Source organism: Gadus morhua, chromosome 2, assembly GCF_902167405.1.
Source record: "Gadus morhua chromosome 2, gadMor3.0, whole genome shotgun sequence".
Taxonomy (NCBI): Eukaryota; Metazoa; Chordata; class Actinopteri; order Gadiformes; family Gadidae; genus Gadus; species Gadus morhua.
In genome coordinates this window covers 12235433-12260181 of record NC_044049.1, presented here as the reverse complement: position 1 = coordinate 12260181, position 24749 = coordinate 12235433, and the positions used below count along the sequence as shown (strand labels likewise).

The following is a 24749-nucleotide window of genomic DNA, read 5'->3' as shown; positions in this document are numbered from 1 at the left end:
CACCGTTGTTACGAAAAGAGAGCTGAGCCGCAAGGCAAAGCTCTCGATCTACCGGTCGATCTTCGTTCCTATCCTCACCTATGGTCATGAGGGTTGGGTGATGACCGAAAGGACGAGATCGTGGGTAAAAGCGGCCGAGATGAGTTTTCTCAGAAGGGTGGCTGGCGTCGCGGGATAGGGTGAGAAGCTCAGTCATCCGTGAGGAACTCGGATTAGAGCCGCTGCTCCTTTACTTAGAAAGGAGTCAGCTGAGGTGGTTCGGGCATCTGGCAAGGATGCCCACTGGGCGCCTCCCTTTGGAGGTGTTTCAGGCACGTCCATTGGGGAGGAGACCTTGGGGAAGACCCAGGACTAGGTGGAGAGATTATATCTCAACACTGGCCTGGGAACGCCTCGGGATCCCCCCGTCAGAGCTGGTCAATGTGGCCCGGGAAAGGGAAGTCTGGAGCCCCCTGCTTGAGCTGCTCCCCCCGCGACCCGACCCCGGATAAACGGATGACGATGAGATGAGATGAGATCGTTATTTATATCCGAGATTATTTAATCTAACCCGATCTAAACTCTATCATTCACCCAAACACGGCGGCGTTTGGGTTTCCTACCTCGGACTCTAGCGCAGCCACAGGCGCGTTGAACCATTTTTGTGACACACAATGATCAAGCGTCAGGTTAGGCGCGTTACTCGCGTTATCCAACGCGAGTAACGCGGTTGGTGTGGCCGTACCATTAGTCGATTGATCCATGATGAATGCAACAATTGCCTCGCAACTGGCTGTTTATATCTAGCCGGTGCCATGTTTTGGTGTGTGTCTGTGCCGTAAAGCATTTTCGAAACTACAATCTGACTACATTTTCGAGGATACTTCCGCTGCGTCACATCCGGATTGTGTCGGTCCGAACAGATCAAGTTGCATATGCGCTTTTTCACTGGAGAGGCGACATGGGTAAATGACACACCCACCAATCGACCCAGAAATGGATGCAGAACCATCAGCATAACTCTCAACCTGCATACTTAATGTAATTTTGGCTAAAAAAGTTGCATAGTGGGCCGTTAACGTACGAGGACCCAATTAAGAGCAGTTGATCCTACATGCTAGATTGCGGACAAGCAAGGAGAGCAAGATGGAATAAGAGCGTCACTCGTTGGATACCCGTCCGACTCTGATAAAGGAAGGCATGTGCAAAGCAGGTTTTAGCCATGGCCTACGGCAACAGCTGTTACAGCGAATACCGCTGTTCCTTTTTCTGTAACATGAACGAGTTTGAAGCGTGCAAAGGCCTAAAATGTACCATTTGTATCGTCATCGATCACTCGGAATTGGTGCATTTGTATAGTGACAGTGTGCAATAGCACGTTGAGTGGCTGAAGAAAAGCGTTTGATAGCCTCTTAGGTGGCAAAATGAGAGCGCAACGAGCGGGCAGAGCCGTATTGCGCACCGAGTGGCATTTTACCCAGATGAGGATGACTAATTAAAATCAGGTTGTGGTCGGGCGCTTCTTCCCGAGGCATAATTCAATGAGGCGTCAAATGTTGGTTGAGAGGCTACATGACCGGGGGGCAGGATCACAGATCATTTACACGTTTTTGCATTATTTGATAGTGTTATTTAAACCACATTCATATAGTATTTTTTTATATTTATATATATTTTTAGTGTTATTAAGATTTATAATCATAGCTTTGTGTAATAGTGCGTAGGCTGTAAGTCTTGTAAGGATCATGTATATGTAGGGCTAACTATTTGGTTTTCAATAACGTGACGTTTTCTGTCCTTTTATACCATTTTATTTTCAGGTCTAAATTTTCAGTCTTGTAATGCAAGTTATCTATCTAATAACAAAGTGCTATATGTGTTCTGTCTTGAATTAAAATTACATATGTCTTGATGATGCTTTGTTTCCAGGTCCAGCTGTGAAGATTAATATGCCAACTCAAACTACAATTGAAAACAAGTATGTTTCATAAAGTCATTTACACAAATTAGGATAACGAACCAAATAAACGTCTTCAAAATAAATAGCTGAATGAGTTGTTAACAAAATATATCCCTGTTTGTGTATTTCAAACAAGTTTGTCGGAAAGATTGTCAGTAGGCTTCACTGATCTATGAATGATAAAGTAAATAAAATGTTCCAGAGAGCTTGGCATTCATCTCCCCCTGAATTTCTCAGGAGATTTTCACGAGTTAAATAATCTTTTTTGAATGATGTTTTTTGTTGAGAGCTCCCCCTCTGGAGGATTCAAGTAATAACGCCTCACAGGTGTAGGGTTTTTGTTCATCCTTGACAACAGTTTGTAAAGCTGTGTCTCTCTGGCACAATAATACACAGCTGAGTCTCCAGGCTGCATGTTTTGGCCTTGCAAAGTTACTGTTTTACTGGCCTCGTCAACGGCAAGACTGAATTTACTACTAAGGGAGTCTTTCACTTTTTTGCCATCGGTACGAATATAACCAATCCATTCCAGTGGGTTCCCATCAGGTTGTCTTATCCAATGCTACTAACAGAATAAGAGACCTGGCAGCGGATGGTCAGAGATTGACCAGGTCGGACAATCAGAGACTCTGGCTGAGTAAGCTGTTCACAGTTCACACCTGTAGAGAATATAAGCCTTTGGTCATGAATAAGGTACTTCAACTATGAATCAATATGTTTTCTTATTGATTGGATATTTTCTCATAAAGCCTCACCAGAGCCAGCAGCAGGGAGCAGCAGCAGTACAGCTACAGAGAACATGGTGTGTGTTGAAGCTGAACTGGAAGAAGATGCCCTGTTCTACACCTGACACCTTATAAGGCTCAGCGAGAGGAGAATGACCCACAGTGCCTTTTGCATAATTCAAAGAGGCGTCAAATGTTGGTTGAGATGCTACACGACCAGGGGGCAAGATCAGATCATTTACACGTTTTTGCATTATTTGATAGCGCGTTATTTAAACCATTTTTTTATATTTACATATTTTTAAGTGTTATTACGATTTACAATCATACATATCATTATTAATATTTGCTTGTATTAAAAAAATAACTGATATAATTAAAAATGTCATGTGAGAATAAAGTCTGTTTTAAGATGTAAACGTTGTGTTAGTGTGCAAAGTCTTGTATGGATCATGATATATGTAGTGATAACTTTTTATTTTTAATAGCGTGAGGTTTTTTGTCGTTTTATACCATTTTATTTTCAGGTATAAATTTTGAGTCTTGTAATGCATGTTATTTGTCTGATAATAAGGTGTTATATGTGTTCTGTCTTGAATTAAAATGACATATGTCCGGCTGATGCTTTGTTTCCAGGTCCAGCAGTGAAGATTAATATGCCAACTCTGTTAATTAAAACTACAATTTAAAAATATGCCGAGCTCCAGCGAGCACGGCATTCATCTCTCCCTCTATTTATCAGCTGATGTTCATGAGTTAAATAATCTATTTTGAATGATGTGTTTGGTTTAGAGCTCCACCTCTTGAGGATTCAAGTAATAACACCTCACGGGTGAAGGTTTTTGTTCATCCTTTACAACAGTTTGTAATGCTGTGTCTCTCTGGCACAGTAATACACAGCTGAGTCTCCAGGCTGCATGTTTTGCCCTTGCAAAGTTAATGTATTACTGGAGCCGTCAACAGCAAGACTGAATTTACTACTAAGGGAATCTTTCATTAGTTTGTCCCCAGTATAAATCCGTCCAATCCATTCGAGTGCATGTCCTTCAGGTTGTCTGATCCAAGCTGTCCAGTGGCCACTAACAGCATAAGAGACCTGACAGCGGATGGTCAGAGGTTGACCAGGTCGGACAGTCAGAGACTCGGGCTGAGTAAGCTGTAAACAGTTCACACCTGTAGAGAATGCAAGCTTTTGGTCATGAATGAGCTTCTTAAACATGAACCAATATGTTTTCTTATTGATTGTATATTTTCTAATGAAGCCTCACCAGAGCCAGCAGCCAGGAGCAGCAGCAGTACAGCTACAGAGAACATAGTTTGTTTTGAAGCTGAACTGGAGGAAGATGTCCTGTTATACATTTGACACCTTATAAGGCAGAGCGAGGGGAGAAAGACCCACAGTCCTTTTTGCATAATTCAAAGAGGCGTCAAATGTTGGTTGAGATGCTACATGACCGGGGGCAGGATCACAGATCATTTACACGTTTTTGCATTATTTGATAGTGTGTTATTTAAACCATATAAATATAATATTTTTTATATTTATGTCTATTTTTAGTGTTATTAAGATTCATAATCATACATATCATTGTTTATATTTACTTGTATTAAATAAATAAAATGTAAATAATTTAAAATGTCATGGTAAAATAAAGACCGTTTTAAGATGTAAGCTTTGTGTTATAGTGTGTAGGCTGTAAGTCGTGTATGGATCATGATATATGTAAGGCTAACTTTTTGGTTTTCAATAACGTGAGGTTTTCTGTCCTTTTTATACCATTTTATTTTCAGGTCTAAATTTTCAGTCTTGTAGGATGCATGTTACCTGTCTAATAATAAGGTGTCATATATGTTCTGTCTTGAATAAAAATTACATATGAATAACAAAGTAAATAAAAGGTTCCAGAGAGCTTGGCATTCATCTCCCCCTGAATTTCTCAGGAGATTTTCATGAGTCAAATAATCTATTTTGAATGATGTGTTTGGTTTAGAGCTCCCCCTCTGGAGGATTTAAGTAATAACACCTCACGGTGAAGGGTTTTTGTTCATCCTTCACAACAGTTTGTAATGCTGTGTCTATCTGGCACAGTAATACACAGCTGAGTCTCCAGGCTGCATGTTCTGCCCTTGCAAAGTTACTGTGTTACTGGATCCGTCAACTGCAAGACTGAATTGACTACTAAGGGAGTCTTTCACTTTTTTGCCATCGGTACGAATCCAACCAATCCATTCCAGTGCATGTCCTTCAGGTTGTCTGATCCAAGCTGTGTAGTGGCTACTAACAGAATAAGAGACCTGACAGCGGATGGTCAGAGGTTGACCAGGTCGGACAGTCAGAGACTCGGGCTGAGTAAGCTGTTCACATTTCACACCTGCAGAGAATGCAAGCTTTTGGTCATAAATTATCTACTTAAACATGAATCAATATGTTTTCTTATGGGTTGGATATTTTCTTATGAAGCCTCACCAGAGCCAGCAGCCAGGAGCAGCAGCAGTACAGCTACAGAGAACATGGTTTGTGTTGAAGCTGAACTGGAGGAAGATGTGCTGTTCTACAATTCACAACTTATAAGGCTGAGCGAGAGGAGAAAGACCCACAGTCCTATTTGCATAATTGAATGAGGTGGCAGATGGTGGTTGAGATGCTACGTGACCCGGGGACATGGGGGACAGGAATCACAGATCATTTACACATTTTAGCATGTTTTTTATAGTGTGTACGTTTACTTGCACACTGTTAGTACAATCATTTTATATCATTTATTTTTTTTAAGGGAAATTAAGATTTACTGTTGATATTTGCTTTTCTTTAAAAAAGCATTATGATTTCAAATGTAATCTGAGAATAAAGCATTTTTTAAGATCTTAACATTGTGTTATTGTATGCTTTCTGTCTTGTATGGAACATCCTATATATAGTCCCACCTTTTTAGTTTTTACATTTTATATGCAGGATTACATTTGAAATTTTGTAAAGTTTGTAATTTATCTAATAGTACCAAGTTACATGTATTCAATTTTGTAATACAATATGTGGCTGCTGCAATGTTTCCAGGTTCAGCTTTGAAAATAAAAGGCAACTCAGTTCTAATTCGAATTTAACATGTGATATGTCTGGCTAATGCTATTTTCTCTCCTGGTCCCTGTCAGACAATCCATACGTTAAACGTAATTTTGTGGACAGAAACGTCATTTTGTGATCAGTTGGCCACTTTTTGACCAACTGATCGATTCACGTTAATTATTGTATTTAGTCGAAACGGCCTATATATTGTCAGATTTCCCAACCAAGCAATGATAATCCAAATGATGATAATGTTCTAGTGATGAGTGGCTCCTTCTATTTGTCTAATAGGGTGTGCTTTCACCTTCCTTTATGTTGCGTCAAAGTCTAAGGCCACGGGGAGTATGTGAATGATGTGTCCGTACAGTCCACACTGAATTGGGGTGAAGGCCTTCCAGTCCGCCTCGTCCGTCTTCTCAGGACTGCCTGAACAAAGACCTGAACCTCGAGGATTAGTTCTCCCTTGGAGAATTAAAATTCCTCACAACCTACCATGCCACCATACACCTCTGGGAGTTAAATCTGTTTTAGTCATTTTCTATGGAAGTCAATCCGTCTCAGTAACGTATCTGGACGTTATGCCTCTGAGTATAACTCTTCAAATTTTCAAACAAATGATGTTCACCATTATTTTTCAATGCTCAAAAATATAATATTCAACGTTAGAAAATTAGATATGCAAAATGCAGATGCAAAACTCAATGTAAAAAATTCAATTGAAGTATTTTCAACGTCGCCAAATCCAACATGCCAATTTCAGCTGCAAAATGAAATGTATGAGATTCAGTGTTAACATCCGAGGACCCAAGTAAGAGTAATCAATCCTAGATGCTAGATCGCAGACAAGCAAAGAGAACGATAGGGAATAAGAGCGTCACTTGTTGGATACCCGTCCGACTGTGATAAAGGAAGGCATGTGTAGAGCAGGTTTTATCCATGTCCAACGGCAACGACTGTTACAGCGAATACCGATGTTCCATTTGCTGCCACATGCACTAGTTTGAAGCGTACAAAGGCCTAAAACGTAGCATTTGTTTCGTCATCGATCACTCGGAATGGTTGCATTTGTTTTTTCTGACAGCGTGCAATAGCACGTTGAGTGGCTGAAGCAAAACGTTTGATAGCCTCTGTGGTGGTACAATGAGAGCGCAATGAGCGACTAGAGCCGACAGTATTGTGCATTGGGCATGAGTGGCATGATACAGATATGAGGATGACTAATTAAAATCAGGTTGTTGTCGTGCACTTCTTCCCGAGGCAAGCCTTGCTTTCACTGGAACTATAGGCTGCTGCCGCTTCAGTTGCCACGCAGTGCGCAATACTGTCGGCTCTGTGCTCTAGTTGCACAGTGGACAGCGGGCTTCAGATCGCCACAGCATCACACCAAACATATGCAAAGGGACCTCGGACCGCCCCAAATTGGTTCCCTAATAAATGGGGCTCTTTAACCACTACATTAAGCTGCATACAAATCCACCCAAGTCTCTTCAATCACATACACACACACTTCACATACAGACATTAGTTCATGTTAAAGATGTTCAAGATTGCGTGCCCTAAGGCAACGGCTACTCCAGCTCCCGATAGCGATTTGCGTTTAACTTCTATGTTAAATATGTTGTCTACACCATCACTGTCTTGTACGAGAATAGTCTATAACAGGCCGACATTTTTTTGACTACGATACTCAGTCTTTTCCGAGAATCATTCTGGAGCAACACTGCTTTTGGAACCCGAAACACGAGTAACACTGGTTTTGGAACCCAAAACTAGAGCCATTCTACACCGGCAAGACCCACGGGCCTACAAGTCAGCTGACTCTCCTCCCATCACCGGCCGACACTAGAGGCGGCTGGTGAGAGACCTAGCATGCGTCGCAAGCAGTGTCCTAGCGAGGCAGCCGAGCGGGTATCAGCGCCAGGCTAAAAGCTAAGTAGAGGTTAATGAGGGATTGTCTCGCGAGAAGGAGGGGGGGGGGGGGGGGACAACGTGAGGGAGGGTCCGGATGCAACGTGTGGTTGGAGTTAAACTGTGTTACGGCTAAATGTACGGCGTAGGAGACAAACGTTGGATTTGCTAAATAAAGAGTGGGATTGCAAGCCAGACATTGCCTGTTTATTCAACGCTGCACCACCGTGGGGTGAACGTTACACTGGTGTCAAAAGTAAAAGCGACGGACTGATTCTTCTCCGGTGCTTGCCATTATCCTAGCCGTCTGGCGGATCTACCAAGGGGTGCCGCTGTTTGTACTGCCAACGGACATGGCGCACGGGAGCGGAGCGCGGCCGAAGGTTAAGGAGGAGGAGGGGAGCTACGGTTATGCCCTTGCGGAGGGTCTGGCGGCGGAGTTTGAGCGCCCGCTTGAGGGAGACAGGGAGGCGCATGGCTTACGAGGTGGGTATGAGCGCCAAGAACCCCCGACAGAGCAGAGGATATGACGGAGGCTTTGTCGCAGGCACGTCGGCTCCTCCAAAGCATAACAGCGGAGAGAATGCACAGCCTGTGTGGCAAAGGGGCGGTGCCTATACTTCCCGGGCCCTGTGTAAAACACCAAAGTACTCCGGTAAGGCAGACTGGCAGGTGTTTCATGCCCAATTCCAACTGTTGTCACAAGCTGCAGGCTGGTCGGAGGATGATAAAGCGCTACAGCTAGCGTTATGCCTTACGGACGACGCACTGGCATGCCTGTTACTGCTCAGCCCAGAAGAACAAAATAATTATGAGGCTGTTGTTAGGGCTCTGCAGAGACGTTTTGGACATTGCGAACAGCCCGGTCTCCTACGCTCTGAACTTTCCATCAGACGCAGGCGGCCTGGGGAGCCACTCCGTGTGTTCGCTCTAGCCAGGAGGGCTTATGCCCACATGCCCCCGGCGATACAGACGGAGCTCGCCAGGGACCAGTTCGTCCAAGCCATAACCCCCTGGGAGCTGCACATTCAGACCCAGCTCGCCAATCCCCGCTCCATACAAGAGGCTCTGGAACTGACTCTAGAGTGGGGGATTGTGGGGGGTGGGACCATGGAAGGCAGCCCTGAGGAGAGTGGTCCTACAGTGAGAACCGCTACATGCACTGCCGAAGTAAAGCCTGCATGGGTGGCTGAAATGACCGAACTAATACGGGCTGTCTCCATGCATTCGCCGCAAAGAGCCACACGGCCTCGCCAACGCCCCCTGGTCTGCTGGGGATGCGGACAGCCTGGCCATCTCCTCAAACAGTGCTCCAAGCATTCCAAAGGCCAGGGAAACGGCCCGGGTCCCGTATAGATGGGACTGTGCGGTTTTGTGCTGTTTCCGCAAAGGATGGAGGGGCCCAACAGACGAGAACACAGATGAGAACACAGAATCCACCTTGGTGGTGGGTTGGACTCATTCTCGGAATTTCTGCCATGTTCCCGTCACCATACACGGGGCTCCATGTACAGCCCTTGTGGACACGGGCTCCACAGCAACACTAATGAGGCCAGATGTAGTTCCGGCGGGGACACAGTTGGAGCAGACTACAGTGCAGCTGAGGACAGTGACTGGTGAGTTGGCCCCTATACTTGGTAAGGGGAGGGTGACGTTGAATGTGGGAGGTCTGTCAGTGGATTTTACAGTATGGGTGGCGCAGGTGAAGGACCCCTGCGTACTGGGGCTGGACTGCTTGCCGTCTGCTGGACCTGGGGAAGAACACATTGACCTTTCCCGGGGGCCCCACTGTTAAACTGATAATACCCAGCCAGTCCCCAAAGCCACACCCCTGGTCAGGACAGCCATGGAAACACACTGCCAGCAGGAGGAGCTGTGGAAGGTGTTATCTGACTTTATGGACATTTTAGCACTAACAGACAATGAAGTGGGCCTGACACACCTGGTCCAACACGAAATAGACACTAGGGATGCACGGCCGATCAAAACGCGTCCCCAGCGCGTCCCCATGGCTCACCGTGAGGCTGCAAACAGAGCGGTTGAAGAGATGCAAAGAGATGGCATTATTGAACTGTCGGACAGCCCCTGGGCCTCGGGAGTGGTGATGGTTTTTCGAAAAAGAGGAGCACCAAGATGAGATTCTGTGTGGACTACAGACCGCTGAACAGTGTGACAAGGAAGGACTCGTATCCATTACCAAGGATTGATGAGTCACTGGACTTAGTGTCTGGCTCTTCCTGGTTCTCTTCACTCGACCTGCGAAGCGGATACTGGCAGGTACCCCTCAGCCCTGAAGCAAGACCAAAGACTGCCTTCTGTACGGACAGGGGGTTATGGCAGTTCCGGGTCCTCAGTTTCGGCCTGTGCAACGCCCCAGCCACCTTCGAAAGACTTATGGACAGGGTGCTGGCTGGCATCCCCCATCAGAGATGTCTGATGTATTTGGATGACATTCTGGCCCATGGGAGCTCCTTCCAAACAGCCCTGGAATTGCTGAGGCTGGTGCTGCAGAGAGCGGCGGCGGTGGGCCTGAAATTACACCCGAATAAGTGCCGCTTCATGAGGAAGGAGGTGGAGTTTTTGGGTCACAGACTGGGGGGAGAAGGCATCAGCACACACAGAAAGTGCATGCAGTGAGCGACTGGCCGACACCAACTGACCAATGAAAGCTGAAGAGCTTCCTCGGCCTGGCCTCATATTACATGACGTTCGTGCAACGTTTCTCCTGCACAGCTGCTCCCCTGCACCATCTGCTGCAGAAGGACAGGGACTTCACCTGGACGCCACAGTGCCGACAAGCCTTCAACTCCCTCCAGAAGGCACTGACGGAGGCCCCCGTCCTCACCCCCCATCGACGTGGCCATGGGTGCAGTGCTGGCTCCGGTGGGGCCAGAGAGGGAGAGAGTGCGTCACACGCTGAGAGCTCCTCGCCATGGTGGCGGCGATAATGCACTTCAAGTACTACCTGTGTGGCCGGCCCTTCACTGTCAGGACAGATCATTCGGCACTGCAGTGGCTGATGTCCTTCAGAGAACCAGAGGGCCAAGTTGCGCGCTGGATTGAAACACTGCAGTCCTACGTCTTCACGCTGGTACACCGGGCCGGAGCCAGCCACGCCAACACCGATGCCTTGTTCCGCCGCCCCTGCGCACTGGGAGGGTGCCAGTACTGTGAGCGGAGAGAAGCGCGTGAGAGAGAGCTCCGTATCGAGGAGACATGCCCCATGCACGAGGGGGCCGGACCAGTCTGCCGCGGAACGCAGATGGTTGAGGCGGCCATAGCAGACACAACAGAAGCAGGACATGGACACACAACCGGTGCGACAGCGAGTTGAGGCAGGACAGAGACCACCCTGGGAGGAGGTGACTGGGAAATCCACTGCAACGAAAGGCATGTGGACTATGTTTGAGGCGCTGAGCGTGAGGGATGGAGTGCTGCAGAGAGCCTGGAAGGAACCTGCTACGGGAGAAGAAAGGTGGCAGGTGATAGTCCCCAGTTCACTGAGAGACGCTGTGCTGAGAGCATCCGCTTGGGACCGCAGGAGCGGGGCACTTCGGAGTAGCAAAAACACTCAGAAGGGACGTAGAGCATTGTTGCCGCCTTTGCGACCTCTGCGCGGCCTACAAGGGCCCCCCAGATCAGTCCCGCGCACAACTACAACAGGCGGTGGCGGCTCCCATGGAAAGAGTAGCTGTGGACGGCATGGGCCCATTCCCCCGCACGGACGCAGGCAACCGGTACGTTTTGGTCGCCATGGCCTATTTTACAAAATGGCCTGAGGCGTACGCAATACCAGATCAGGAAGCAGAGACGGTGGTTGACGCTCTGGTAGAGGGCATGTTCAGCAGGTTCGGGGTGGCAGAAACCATTCATAGTGACCAAAGGGAACTTGGAACTTTGAGTCGCGGGTCTTTGCCGCCATGTGTGAGCGCAGGGGCATGCATAAGACCCGGACCACAGCCCTGCAGCCCCAAAGCGACGGCCTCGTCGAGAGGTTCAATAGGACCCTGGGAAAGCAGCTTGCATTCCTCACTGCGGAACATCAACAGGACTGGGACACAGCTGCCCTTCGTCCTCATGGCCTTCAGGTCCGCTCTTCAGGAGTCCACCTCATGCACGCCTGCCCTCCTCATGTTGGGGCGGGAGCTACGGACGCCAGTGGAGGTGGCCTTTGGCAAGCCCCCTGTCACCCCTGCTGTTCCTCCGGGGAGAGAGTACGCCAGGAGACTCCAGGATCGGATGGAGTCCGCCCATATCTTTGCCCGAGACCAGCTGGAGAAAGCGGGCATGAAACAAAAAAGGAACTATGACATAAGGTCGAAGGGAAAACACTCCCAAGCTGGAGAGCTGGTGTGGGTGTACCGCCCCCGCAGGAAGAATGGACAGTGCCCCAAGTTGGACTGTCATTGGGAGTGGCCTTGTCATGTGGTGGAGTGGCTTGGTGAAGTAATTTACCGGGTCCAGCTGCAAGGAAAGAGAAAGAAGGTTGCGCTACACAGGGGCACACCAGCCCATTTCCCCTGCACATACTTCCCCAGAGACAGTGACTAACCCCCCTGTACACATCCATCCTTCTCACTTCCCAGCGCAGTCACCTTTCACTGCACAGGGGCGTTGCCCCAACCACCGGGCAGAGGCGCCTGCGTCCCCCACGCGGCCGCGGAGACAGGGACGTCGGCCGGCCCGTTTCAGAGACTTTGTGGAGTCACTCGGGACTAGATACTTTGTTCGGGGGGAGCTGTGTAACGAGCTGGGTTAATGTGGTTCTGTTATTATGCGTTCAGCAGCTATGCAAATGTTCACGTGTTGGATTATGCACTAATGTTATTAGGGTACAACGTGAGGGAGGGTCCGGAAGCAACGTGTAGTTGGGGTTAAACTGTGTTACGGCTAAATGTACGGCGTGGTCACGACCAACAGTGATGACAGATAAACGTTGGATTTGCTAAATAAAGAGTGGGGATGCAAGCCAGTCATCGCCTGTTTATTCAACGCTGCAACACCGTTGGGTGAACGTCACAATATGTATTTTCGTCAATAAAAACAGGTGTTAAAACGGCATAATTATCTCAAGCCCCTGTTCTGAGGATATAGAATTTCTAACAGTTAAATTCCGACCATTCTACATTCCAATGGAATTTGCAGCCATCAACATCACAGCTGTGTACATTCCTACCAGCGCGAACACTGAGGGTGCACTCACACTAACCGTGCTCAAATCTGCCAGTGTGAGTGTGGCCAGTCTGGCCAGGCCAGGCCAACTTGGCCACGGTACAGATGCTAATGAGCCGACACACGCACGGCTACGCAACCTGAGCTGGATGGCGTATAGTCCATGCGACGACCATGGACATAATAAAGGCGACGAGCCTTTATTATTAAACGGTAAACGGTAAACATGGCGTCAAGCGATGTTTACGCTTGTTTGCGTACTCGAAAAAAACAGCAGTCAGAGTGGGCTCTATCTGAGAACGGCTCCAAATAAGCAACAGGCTCAGCAAAGTGCGAACTGTGTTCTCTGCGTTGTTGTCCATTGTTGTTAAAACTCTGACTGGCGGCAGACTTTATTAATGTCCATGCAGCGGACGCTTGGTGATGACGTGTTACGACGTGACGACGTATGTACAATAGCCTACCGTGTCCAGGCCACAGTTGCGACGGCCAACGGCCACGGCCAGATGTTCTAGTGTGAGTGCAGGCCAGAGAACGATGGGGCCAGTTGAGCACGGTTAGGTGTGAAAACGGCCAACGGCCACGGCCAGATGGCCTAGTGTGAGTGCACCCGTAAGGACGCACTGTCAGGAATCACAGATCATTTACATGTTTTTCCATTATTTGATATTGTGTTACTTAAACCTAATAATATAATATTTTTTTATATTATTTCTTATGTTAAAGGGTTATTAAGATTTATAATCATTGATATCATTGTTAATGATTGCTTGTATTTAAAAAATAACAATAATAATATTTAAAATGTCACGTAAGAATAAAGGCTGTTTTAAGATCTAAACTTTATGTTATTGTGCGTATGCTGTAAGTCTTGTATGGATCATGATATTTGTAGGTGTAATTATTTTGTTTTTCAACAACATGAGGTTTTCTTTCCTTTAATACCATTTTATTTTCAGGACTAAATTTGGAGTGTTCTGAAGCATGTTATCTTTCTAATAATGAGGTGTTATACATGTTCTGTCTTTAATTAAATTACATATGTCTGGATGATGCTTTGTTTCCAGGTCCAGCTGTGAAGATTAATACGAAAAGTCTGTTAACTAAAACTACAATTAAAAACAAAAATAATGTATGTTTCGTAATACTCATTTTTACACGAATTAGGATAATGAACCAGGTAAACACCTTCACAAGAAATAGCTGCATGAGTTGTTAACAAAATATATCCCTGTTTTCTATTTCAAACAAGTTGGTCGTAAGCTAGTCAGTAGGCCTAACTGATCAATGAATAATAAAGTAAATAAAATGTTCCAGAGGGCTTGGCATTTATCACCCCCTCTATATATCAGCTGATGTTCATGAGTTAAATAATCTATTTTGAATGATGTGTTTGGTTTAGAGCTCCCCCTCTGGAGGATTCAAGTAATAACACCTCACGAGTGAAGGTTTTTTGTTCATCCTTCACAACAGTTTCTAACACTGTGACTCTCTGGCACAGTAATACACCGCTGAGTCTCCAGGCTGCATGTTCTGCCCTTGCAAAGTTACTGTACTACTGGAGTCGTCAACGACAAGACTGAATTTACTACTAAGGGAGTCTTTCACTTTTTTGTCCCCGGTATAAATCCTTCCAATCCATTCCAGTGCATGACCTTCAGGTTGTCTGATCCAATGTGTCCAGGAGCTACTAACAGAATAAGAGACCTGACAGCGGATGGTAAGAGGTTGACCAGGTCGGACAGTCAGAGACTCTGGCTGAGTAAGCTGTTCACAGTTCACACCTGTAGAGAATGTAAGCTTTTGGTCATGAATAAGCTACTTCAACTATGAATCAATATATTTTCTATGGGTTGGATGTTTTCTCATGAAGCCTCACCAGAGCCAGCAGCCAGGAGCAGCAGCAGTACAGCTACAGAGAACATGGTTTGTGTTGAAGCTGAACTGGAGGAAGATGTGCTGTTCTACACCTGACACCTTATAAGGCTCAGCGAGAGGAGAAAGACCCACAGTCCTATTTGCATAATTCAGAGGCGTCAAATGTTGGTTGAGATGCTACATGACCAGGGGGCAGGATCACAGATCATTTACACGTTTTTGCATTATTTGATAGTGTTATTTAAATCAGATTAATGTAATATTTTTTTATATTTATATATATTTTAAGTCTTTTTTATAATCATCCATATCATTGTTTATATTTATTTGTATTAAATAAATAAAATGTAGATAATTTATAATGTCATGATAGAATAAAGACCGTTTTAAGATGTAAACTTTGTGTTACAGTGTTTAGGCTGTAAGTCTTGTATGGATCATGATATATGTAAGGCTAACTTTTTGGTTTTCAATAACGTGAGGTTTTCTGCTCTCTTATACCATTTTATTTTCAGGTCTAAATTTTCATTCTTGTAATGCATGTTGTCTGTCTAATGATAAGGTGTTATATGTTCTGTCTTGAATTAAAATTATATATGAATAACAAAGTAAATAAAATGTTCCAGAGAGCTTGGCATTCATCTCCCCCTGAATTTCTCAGGAGATTTTCATGAGTCAAATAATCTATTTTGAATGATGTGTTTGGTTTAGAGCTCCCCCTCTGGAGGATTCAAGTAATAACACCTCATGGCTGAAGGGTTTTTGTTCATCCTTTACAACAGTTTGTAATGCTGTGTCTCTCTGGCACAGTAATACACAGCTGAGTCTCCAGGCTGCAGGTTCTGCCCTTGCAAAGTTACTGTGTTACTGGAGCCGTCAACGGCAAGACTGAATTTACTACTAAGGGAGTCTTTCACTTTTTTGCCATCGGTACGAATCCAACCAATCCATTCCAGTGCGTGTCCTTCAGGTTGTCTGATCCAATATGTCCAGTAGCTACTAACAGAATAAGAGACTTGACAGCGGATGGTCAGAGGTTGACCAGGTCGGACAGTCAGAGACTCTGGCTGAGTAAGCTGTTCACAGTTCACACCTGTAGAGAATACAAGCTTTTGGTCATGAATGAGCTACTTCAACTATGAATCAATATGTTTTCTCATGGGTTGTATATTTTCTTATGAAGCCTCACCAGAGCCAGCAGCAAGGAGCAGCAGCAGTACAGCTACAGAGAACATGGTTTGTGTTGAAGCTGAACTGGAGGAAGATGTCCTGTTGTACACCTGACACCTTATAAGGCAGAGCGAGAGGAGAATGACCCACAGTCCTTTTTGCATAACCCAATGAGGCGCCACAGAGTGGCTGAGATGTTGCGCGACTCGGGGGACAGGAATCACAGAACATTTACACATTTTTGCATTATTTGTTAGTGTGTTTCTTAAACCATATTACTATAATATCTTTTGATATTATTTTTATTTTCTTATTTTAAAGGGTTATTACGATTTATAATCATGCATATCTTTTTTAATATTTGCTCGTATTTAAAAAATAATGTTAATATAATTTTAAATGTAATTTGGGAATAAAGGCTGTTTTAAGATCAACATTTTGTGTTATTGTGTGTATGATGTAAGTCTTGTATGGATCATGATATTATAGGCCTAACTTTTTTGTTTTTTAATAACGTAGGCTTTCTGTCCTTTTGTAACATTTCATTGTCAGGTCTAAATTTGGAGTCTTTTAAGGAATGTTATCACTCTAATAATAAGGGGTTATATGTGTTCTGTCTTGTGATAAAATTATGTCTGGCTGATGCTTTATTTCCAACTCCAGCTGTGAAGATTAATAACGCAACTCTGTTGATTAACATGACAGTGAAAAACAAAAAGAAAAGATATAGCATAATAATCATTTAACACAAATTAAGATAATGAAACAAGCAAACATATCTGCATGAGTTGTTAACAAAATACATTTTTCCCTGTTTATATGTTTCAAACAGCTTGGTCGGCAACTTAGTCAGTGGGTCTGTCTGATCAATAAATAAAAAACTAAATAAAAGGTTCCAGCGAGCTCGGCATTCATCTCTCCCTCTATTTATCAGCTGATGTTCATGAGTTAAATTATCTATTTTGAATGATGTGTTTGGTTTAGAGCTCCCCCTCTGGAGGATTCAAGTAATAACACCTCACGGTGAAGGGTTTTTGTTCATCCTTCAGAACAGTTTGTAACACTGTCTCTCTGGCACAGTAATACACAGCTGAGTCTCCAGGCTGCATGTTTTGCCCTTGCAAAGTTACTGTGTTACCGGAGCCGTCAACGGCAAGACAGAATTGACTACTTAGGGAGTCTTTCGCTCCTTTCCAACCAGTACTAATCCCTCCAATCCATTCCAGTCCTCTTCCATCAGGTTGTCTGATCAAATGTGTGATGTAGCTACTAACAGAATAAGCGACCTGACAGCGGATGGTCAGAGGTTGACCAGGTCGGAGAGTCAGAGACTCTGGCTGAGTAAGCTGTTCACATTTCACACCTGTAGAGAATACAAGCTTTTGGTCATGAATGAGCTACTTCAAATATGAATAAATACGTTTTCTCATGAAGCCTCACCAGAGCCAGCAGCCAGGAGCAGCAGCAGTACAGCTACAGAGAACATGGTTTGTGTTGAAGCTGAACTGGAGGAAGATGTCCTGTTCTACACCTGACACCTTATAAGGCTCAGCGAGAGGAGAAACACCCACAGTCTTATTTGCAAATTTCAATGAGGCGGAAAATGTTGGTTGAGATGATACGCGAGCCGGGTGGGGAAGGATCACAGATCATTTACACGTTTGTTTGCATTATTTGATAGTGTGTTACTTAAACAATATTACCATAATATTTAATATGAATATTTTTAAGTGTTATTAAAATGTATAATCATACACATCATTATTAATATATATACAAGAAATAACATGAATAAAATGTGAAATGTCATGTGAGAATAAGGGCAGTTTTGAGATGTAAACTGTTATTTTGCGTATGCTGTATGTCTTGTAGGCTATGGATCATCATGATATATGTAGGGCTAACTTTTTGTTTATGTTAACGTCAGGTTTCTGTCCTTTTATACCATTTTATTTGCAGGTCTAAATTTGGAGTGTTGTTAGGCAAGTTATCTTTCTAATAATAAGGGGTTATATGTGTTCTGTCTTGAATTAAAAAGATATATGTCTGGCTGATGCCAGCTGTGGAGATTTAAGGTCCCATGGCATGACAATTTCACTTTATGAGGTTTTCTAACGTTCATATGAGTTCCCCTAGTCTGCCTATGGTCCCCCCGTAGCTACAAATGGCGTTAGGTGTAAAACGAGCACTAGGTATCCTGCTCTGCCTTTGAAAAAACAACGCTCAGACGCGCCGATTTGGAGTTTTCCCCATATGTCGTCACACGCAGACATGTTACCTCCCCTTTCTCTGCTTTGCCCGCCCAGAGAATTTGGCCCACCAATGAGATAATGAGCCACGACCGTGCGAGCGCCATGTGTGTGTGTGTGTGTGTGTGTGTGAATACACACACTGTAACGCAAGTGTTGTACACTTCTTCATTATTTGGATAACCTCGGGTTCTCTGTGACTCTGGTATCTCCACAACGAGACTCGTAGTGGGGGTTATCTCAGCCATGGTTGAGAAGGAATTGGGGGAAGGGAGCTTTTGCTTTGATTCCCTGAAGTACATGAACCACGACATGGAGGAGAATGGGATTGATGCCCGCGATTGTCTCCCGCCGGAGCCCCGCTGCTGAGGCACCACCGCCGCGAAGCATCCGTGAGGCACGTAAGCTTTGGTAATGAATGAGCTACTTAAACTATGAATCAATATGTTTCTTATGGGTTGGATATTTTTCATGACGCCTCACCAGAGCCAGTAGCCAGGACCAGCAGCTGTACAGCTACAGAGAACATGGATTGTGTTGAAGCTGAACTGGAGGAAGATGTCGTAAGTTTGTCATCAGGCCAAAGCGATCAATGTATTAATAAAGTAAAATAAAGGGGACATAGTATGAAAACAGCCCTTTTCCTGGATTTGGGGTGCTCTTGTGGGTAGATGGTGCTCCCACACGCATGCAAACTTTAAAATAAGTCTGTACATGATTTTTTGAGTGAGATACGCATTTCTAGAAGCAGCCCGCCTCCAGCTACCAAACGAGAGAGTCAGTTTCGGCGCCCCCTCCTACGTGTGGACCAGCGGGCGAGCAGCTCCGGCGGGGGGAACTCGGCGCTAGCCCTGCAAAATAATGGGTTGGACTCATTCTCGGAATTTCTGCCACGTTCCCGTCACCATACACGGGGCTCCATGTACATCCCTTCTGGACACGGGCTCCACACCAACACTGATGAGGCCAGATGTAGTTCCGGCGGGGACACAGTTGTAACAGACTACAGTGCAGCTGAGGACAGTGACTGGTGAGTTGGCCCCTATACTTGGTAAGGGGAGGGTGACGTTGAATGTGGGAAGTCTCTCAGTGGATTTTACAGTATGGGTGGCGCAGGTGCAGGACCCCTGCATACTGGGGCTGGACTGCTTGCTGTCTGCTGGACCTGGGGAAGAACACATTGACCTTTCCCGGGGGCCCCACTGTTAAACTGATACTGCCCAGCCAGTCCCCAAAGCCACACCCCTGATCAGGACAGCCATGGAAGCACACTGCCATGACACAAAAACCCCAGTAGAGAGAAATACCCCCCTGCTAGCAGCTTCCTGCCACTAGTGCCCCATGCCCCCAGCAACGGTCAACCCCCCTCTGCACATGCCGATTTATCTTCCCCAGCCCAGTCAACCACGGTGGGGGAAACGGACATGTTGTCGGCGGTGAGAGGGATATGGAGACAGAACTTTGACCAATTGGAGCAATGGCAGGAGGAGGAGCTGTGGAAGGTGTTATCTGACTTTATGGACATTTTAGCACTAACAGACAATGAAGTGGGCCTGACACACCTGGTCCAACACGAAATAGACACTAGGGATGCACGGCCGATCAAAACGCGTCCACGGCGCATCCCCTTGGCTCACCGTGAGGCTGCAAACAGAGAGGTTGAAGAGATGCAAAGAGATGGCATTATTGAACTGTCGGACAGCCCCTGGGCCTCGGGAGTGGTGATGTTGTTTCGAAAAAGAGGAGCACCAAGATGAGATTCTGCGTCTACTACAGACCGCTGAACAGTGTGACAAGGAAGGACTCGTATCCATTACCCATGATCGATGAGTCACTGGACTTGGTGTCTGGCTCTTCCTGGTTCTCTTCACTCGACCTGCGAAGCGGATACTGGCAGGTGCCCCTCAGCCCTGAAGCAAGACCAAAGACTGCCTTCTGTACGGACAGGGGGTTATGGCAGTTCCGGGTTCTCAGTTTCAGCCTGTGCAACGCCCCAGCCACCTTCAAAAGACTCATGGACAGGGTGCTGGCTGGCATCCCACATCAGAGATGTCTGGTGTATTTGGATGACATCCTGGTCCATGGGAGCTCCTTCCAAACAGCCCTGGAATCGCTGAGGCTGGTGCTGCAGAGAGTGGGGGCGGCGCGCCTGAAATTACACACGAATAAGTGCCGCTTCATGAGGAAGGAGGAGGAGTCTTGGGTCACAGACTGGGGGGAGAAGGCATCAGCACACTGGAGGAGAAAGTGCATACAGTGAGAGACTGGCCGACACCAACTGACCAATGAAAGCTGAAGAGCTTCATCGGCCTGGCCTCATATTACAGGAAGTTTGTGCAAGGTTTCTCCTGCACAGCTGCTCCCCTGCACCAACTGCTGCAGAAGGACAGGGACTTCACCTGGACGCCACAGTGCCAACAAGCCTTCACCTCCCTCCAGAAGGCACTGACGGAGGCCCCCGTCCTCACCCCCCAGCGACGTGGGCATGGGTGCAGTACTGGCTCAGGCGGGGCCAGAGAGGGAGAGAGTGCGTCACTCGCTGAGAACTCCTCGCCATGGTGGCGGCGATAAAGCACTTCAAGTACTACCTGTGTGGCCGGCCCTTCCCTGTCAGGACAGATCATTCGGCACTGCAGTGGCTGATGTCCCTCAGAGAACCAGAGGGCTATGTTGCATGGAGTCCGCCCGTATCTTTGCCCGAGACCAGCTGGAGAAAGCGGGCATGAAACAAACTATGACATAAGGTCGAAGGGAAAACACTTCCAAGCTGGAGAGCTGGTGTGGGTGTACCGCCACCACAGGAAGAAGGGACGGTGCACCAAGTTGGACTGTCATTGGGAGTGGCCTAGTCACATGGTGGAGCGGCTGGGTGAAGTAATGTACCGGGTCCAGCTGCCAGGAAAGAGAAAGAAGGTTGCGCTCCACAGAGACACCTTGGCCCCGTAAAGAGAGGACTCCCTCCCTTCCCCAAGCTCGGAGTCCCAGGCGCCCGCCCAGAGGGGCGGCGGCACAACCGCTGCACGTGGCTACACAGGGGCACACCAGCCCTATCGAAGACCCATTTCCCCTGCACTTACTTCCCCAGAGACAGTGACTAACCCCCCTGTATACATCCATCCTTCTCCCTTCCCACCGCAGTCACCTTTCACTGCACAGGGGCGTTGCCCCAACCACAGGGCAGAAACGCCTGCGTCCCGCACGCGGCCGCGGAGACAGGGACGTCGGCCGGCCCGTTTCAGAGACTTTGTGTAGTCCCTCGGGACGAGGGACTTTGTTGGGGGGGATCTGTGTAACGAGTTGGGTTATTGTGGTTCTGTTATTATGCATTCAGCAGCTATGCAAATGTTCACATGTGTTGGATTATACACTAATGTTATTAGGGGACAACGTGAGGGAGGTTCCGGAAGCAACATGTAGTTGGGGTTAAACTGTGTTGGGGCTAAATGTACAGCGTGGTCACGACCAACAGTGATCGGAGATAAATGTTGGATTTGCTAAATAAAGAGTGGGAATGCAAGCCAGACATCGCCTGTTTATTCAACGCTGCACCACCATGGGGTGAACGTCACAATATGTATTTTCGTCAATAACAACTGGTGTAAAAACGCCATAATTATCTCATGCCACTGTTCTGAGGATATAGAATTTCTAACAGTAAAATGCCGACCATTCTACATTCCAAGGGAATTTGCAGCCATCAACATCACAGCTGTGTACATTCCTACCAGGGCGAACACTAAGGACGCACTGTCAGGAATCACAGATCATTTACATGTTTTTCCATTATTTGATATTGTGTTACTTAAACCTCATACTATAATATTTTCTATCATTTCTTATTTTAAAGGGTTATTAAGATTTATAATCATTGTTAATGATTGCTTGCATTTAAAAAATAACATTAATACAATTTAAAATGTCATGTGAGAATAAAGGCTGTTTTAAGATCTAAACTTTATGTTATTGTGCGTATGCTGCCTGTAAGTCTTGTATGGATCATGATATTTGTAGGCGTAATTATTTTGTTTTTCAATAACAGGAGGTTTTCTGTCCTTTAATACCATTTTATTTTCAGGACTCATTTTGGAGTGTTCTAAAGCATGTTATCTGTCTAATAATAAGGTGTTATATATTTTCTGTCTTTAAATAAATTACATAAGTCTGGATGATGCTTTGTTTCCAGGTCCAGGTCCAAGATTAATACGGAACGTCTGTTAATTAAAACTACAATTAAAAACAAAATTAAAGTATGTTTCATAACACTCATTTTACACAAATTAGGATAATGAACCAGGTTAACACCTTCACAAGAAGTAGCTGCTTGAGTTGTTTACAAAATATATCCCTGTTTTATATTTCAAACAAGTTGGTCGGTAAGCTAGTCATTAGGCCTAACTGATCAATTAATAATAAAGTAAATAAAATGTTCCAGAGGGCTTTGCATTTATCTCTCCCTCTATTTGTCAGCTGATGTTCATAAGTTAAATAATCTATTTTGAATGATGTTTTTGGTTCAGAGCTCCCCCTCTGGAGGATTCAAGTAATAACACCTCACGGTGAAGGGTTTTTGTTCATCCTTCACAACAGTTAGTAACACTGTGACTCTCTAGCACAGTAATACACAGCTGAGTCTCCAGGCTGCATGTTTTGCCCTTGCAAAGTGACTGTTTTACTGGCCTCGTCAAGGGAAAGACTGAATTTACTACTAAGGGAGTCTTTCACTTTTTTGTCCCCGGTATAAATCCATCCAATCCATTCCAGTGCCTGTCCTTCGGGTTGTCTGATCCAAGCTGTGTAGTGGCCACTAACAGAATAAGAGACCTGACAGCGGATGGTCAGAGGTTGGCCAGGTCGGACAGTCAGAGACTCGGGTTGAGTAAGCTGTTCACAGTTCACACCTGTAGAGAATACAAGCTTTTGGTCATTAATGAGCTACTTCAATTATGAATCAATATTTTTTCTATGGGTTGGATGTTTTCTCATGAAGCCTCACCAGAGCCAGCAGCCAGGAGCAGCAGCAGTACAGCTACAGAGAACATGGTTTGTGTTGAAGCTGAACTGGAGGAAGATGTCCTGTTTTACACTTGAGAACTTATATGGCTGAGCGAGAGGAGAAAGACCCACAGTCCTATTTGCATAATTAAATGAGGTAGCAGATAGTGCTTGAGATGCTTCTTGACATGGGGGAGAGGAATCACAGATTTTTACACGTTTTTGCATCATTTGATAGTGTGTTACTTAACCATATTACTACAATATTTTTTTTATATTTTCTTTTTCTTATTTTAATGTGTTATTAAGATTTATAATAATACATATATTTTTTTACATTTGCTTGCATTTAAAAAAGTAAGATTAATATGATTGTAAACGTAATTTGAGAATAAAGGCTGTTTTGAGGTCAACATTTCGTGTTATTGTGTGTATGATGTAAGTCTTGTATGGATCATGATGTTTTTAGGCCTAACTCTTTTTTTTATTAATAACGTCAGGCCTTCTGTCCTTTTAGACCTTAACATTTCATTTTAAGGTCTAAATTTGAAGTCTTTTAAGATATGTTATGTGTCTAATAATAAGGTGTTATATGTGTTCTGTCTTGTGATAAAATTATATATGTCTGGCTGATGCTTTATTTCCAAGTCCAGCTGTGTAGAATAATTTGGCAATCGTTAAATAATCTATTTTGAATGATGTGTTTGGTTTAGAGCTCCCCCTATGGAGGATTCAAGTAATAACACCTCACGGGTGAAGGGTTTTTGTTCATCCTTTACAACAGTTTGTAATGCTGTGTCTCTCTGGCACAGTAATACACAGCTGAGTCTCCTGGCTGCATGTTCTGCCCTTGCAAAGTAATTGTTTTACTGGCCACGTCAAGGGTGAGACTGAATTTACTACTAAGGGAGTCTTTCATTAATTTGTTCCCAGTATAAATCTGTCCAATCCATTCCAGTGTGTGTCCTTCAGGTTGTCTGATCCAAGCTGTGTAGTGGCTACTAACAGAATAAGAGACCTGACAGCGGATGGTCAGAGGTTGACCAGGTTGGATAGTCAGAGACTCTGGCTGAGTAAGCTGTTCACTGTTCACACCTGTAGAGAATAAGCTTGTGGTCATAAATGAGCTTCTTAAACATGAATCAATATGTTTTCTTATTGATTGGATATTTTCTCATGAAGCCTCACCAGAGCCAGCAGCCAGGAGCAGCAGCAGTACAGCTACAGAGAACATGGTTTGTGTTGAAGCTGAACTGGAGGAAGATGTCCTGTTTTACACTTGAGAACTTATAAGGGTGAGCAAGAGGAGAAAACCCCACAGTCCTTTTGCATAATTCAATGCGGTGTCAGATGTTGGTTGAGATGCTACGTGTCATGGGACTTAGGAATCACAGATCCTTTACACATTTTTGCATTTTCTTATAATGTGTACGTTTACTTACACAATATTATTATAATCATCATTAATAATATTGTTATAAGACTGTTTAAAGATCTATCCTACCTTTTTAGTTTTTTAACAAAATGTTGTTTTCTATCTTTTGATTAAATTGTATATGCAGGTCTACATTTGGAATGTTGTAAAGCATGTAATTTCTCCAAAAATAGCGTGTAATATGTATTCTGTCTTGTGATACAATTATATATGTCTG

General features: G+C 45.1%; 1 protein-coding gene across 1 annotated transcript in view; it reads right to left on the bottom strand.

Annotated features, from left to right (window-relative positions):
- LOC115537865 (immunoglobulin epsilon heavy chain) overlaps window positions 1-5185 on the bottom strand; it is a gene marked incomplete in the record, with an annotated part of 122602 nt that extends 117417 nt beyond the window's left edge. The window contains 2 exon segments of the mRNA XM_030349825.1: window positions 4744-5036; window positions 5132-5185. Of these exon segments, the coding sequence (XP_030205685.1) occupies window positions 4744-5036; window positions 5132-5177 (339 nt within the window).
- Window positions 5186-24749: the final 19564 nt, after the last annotated feature.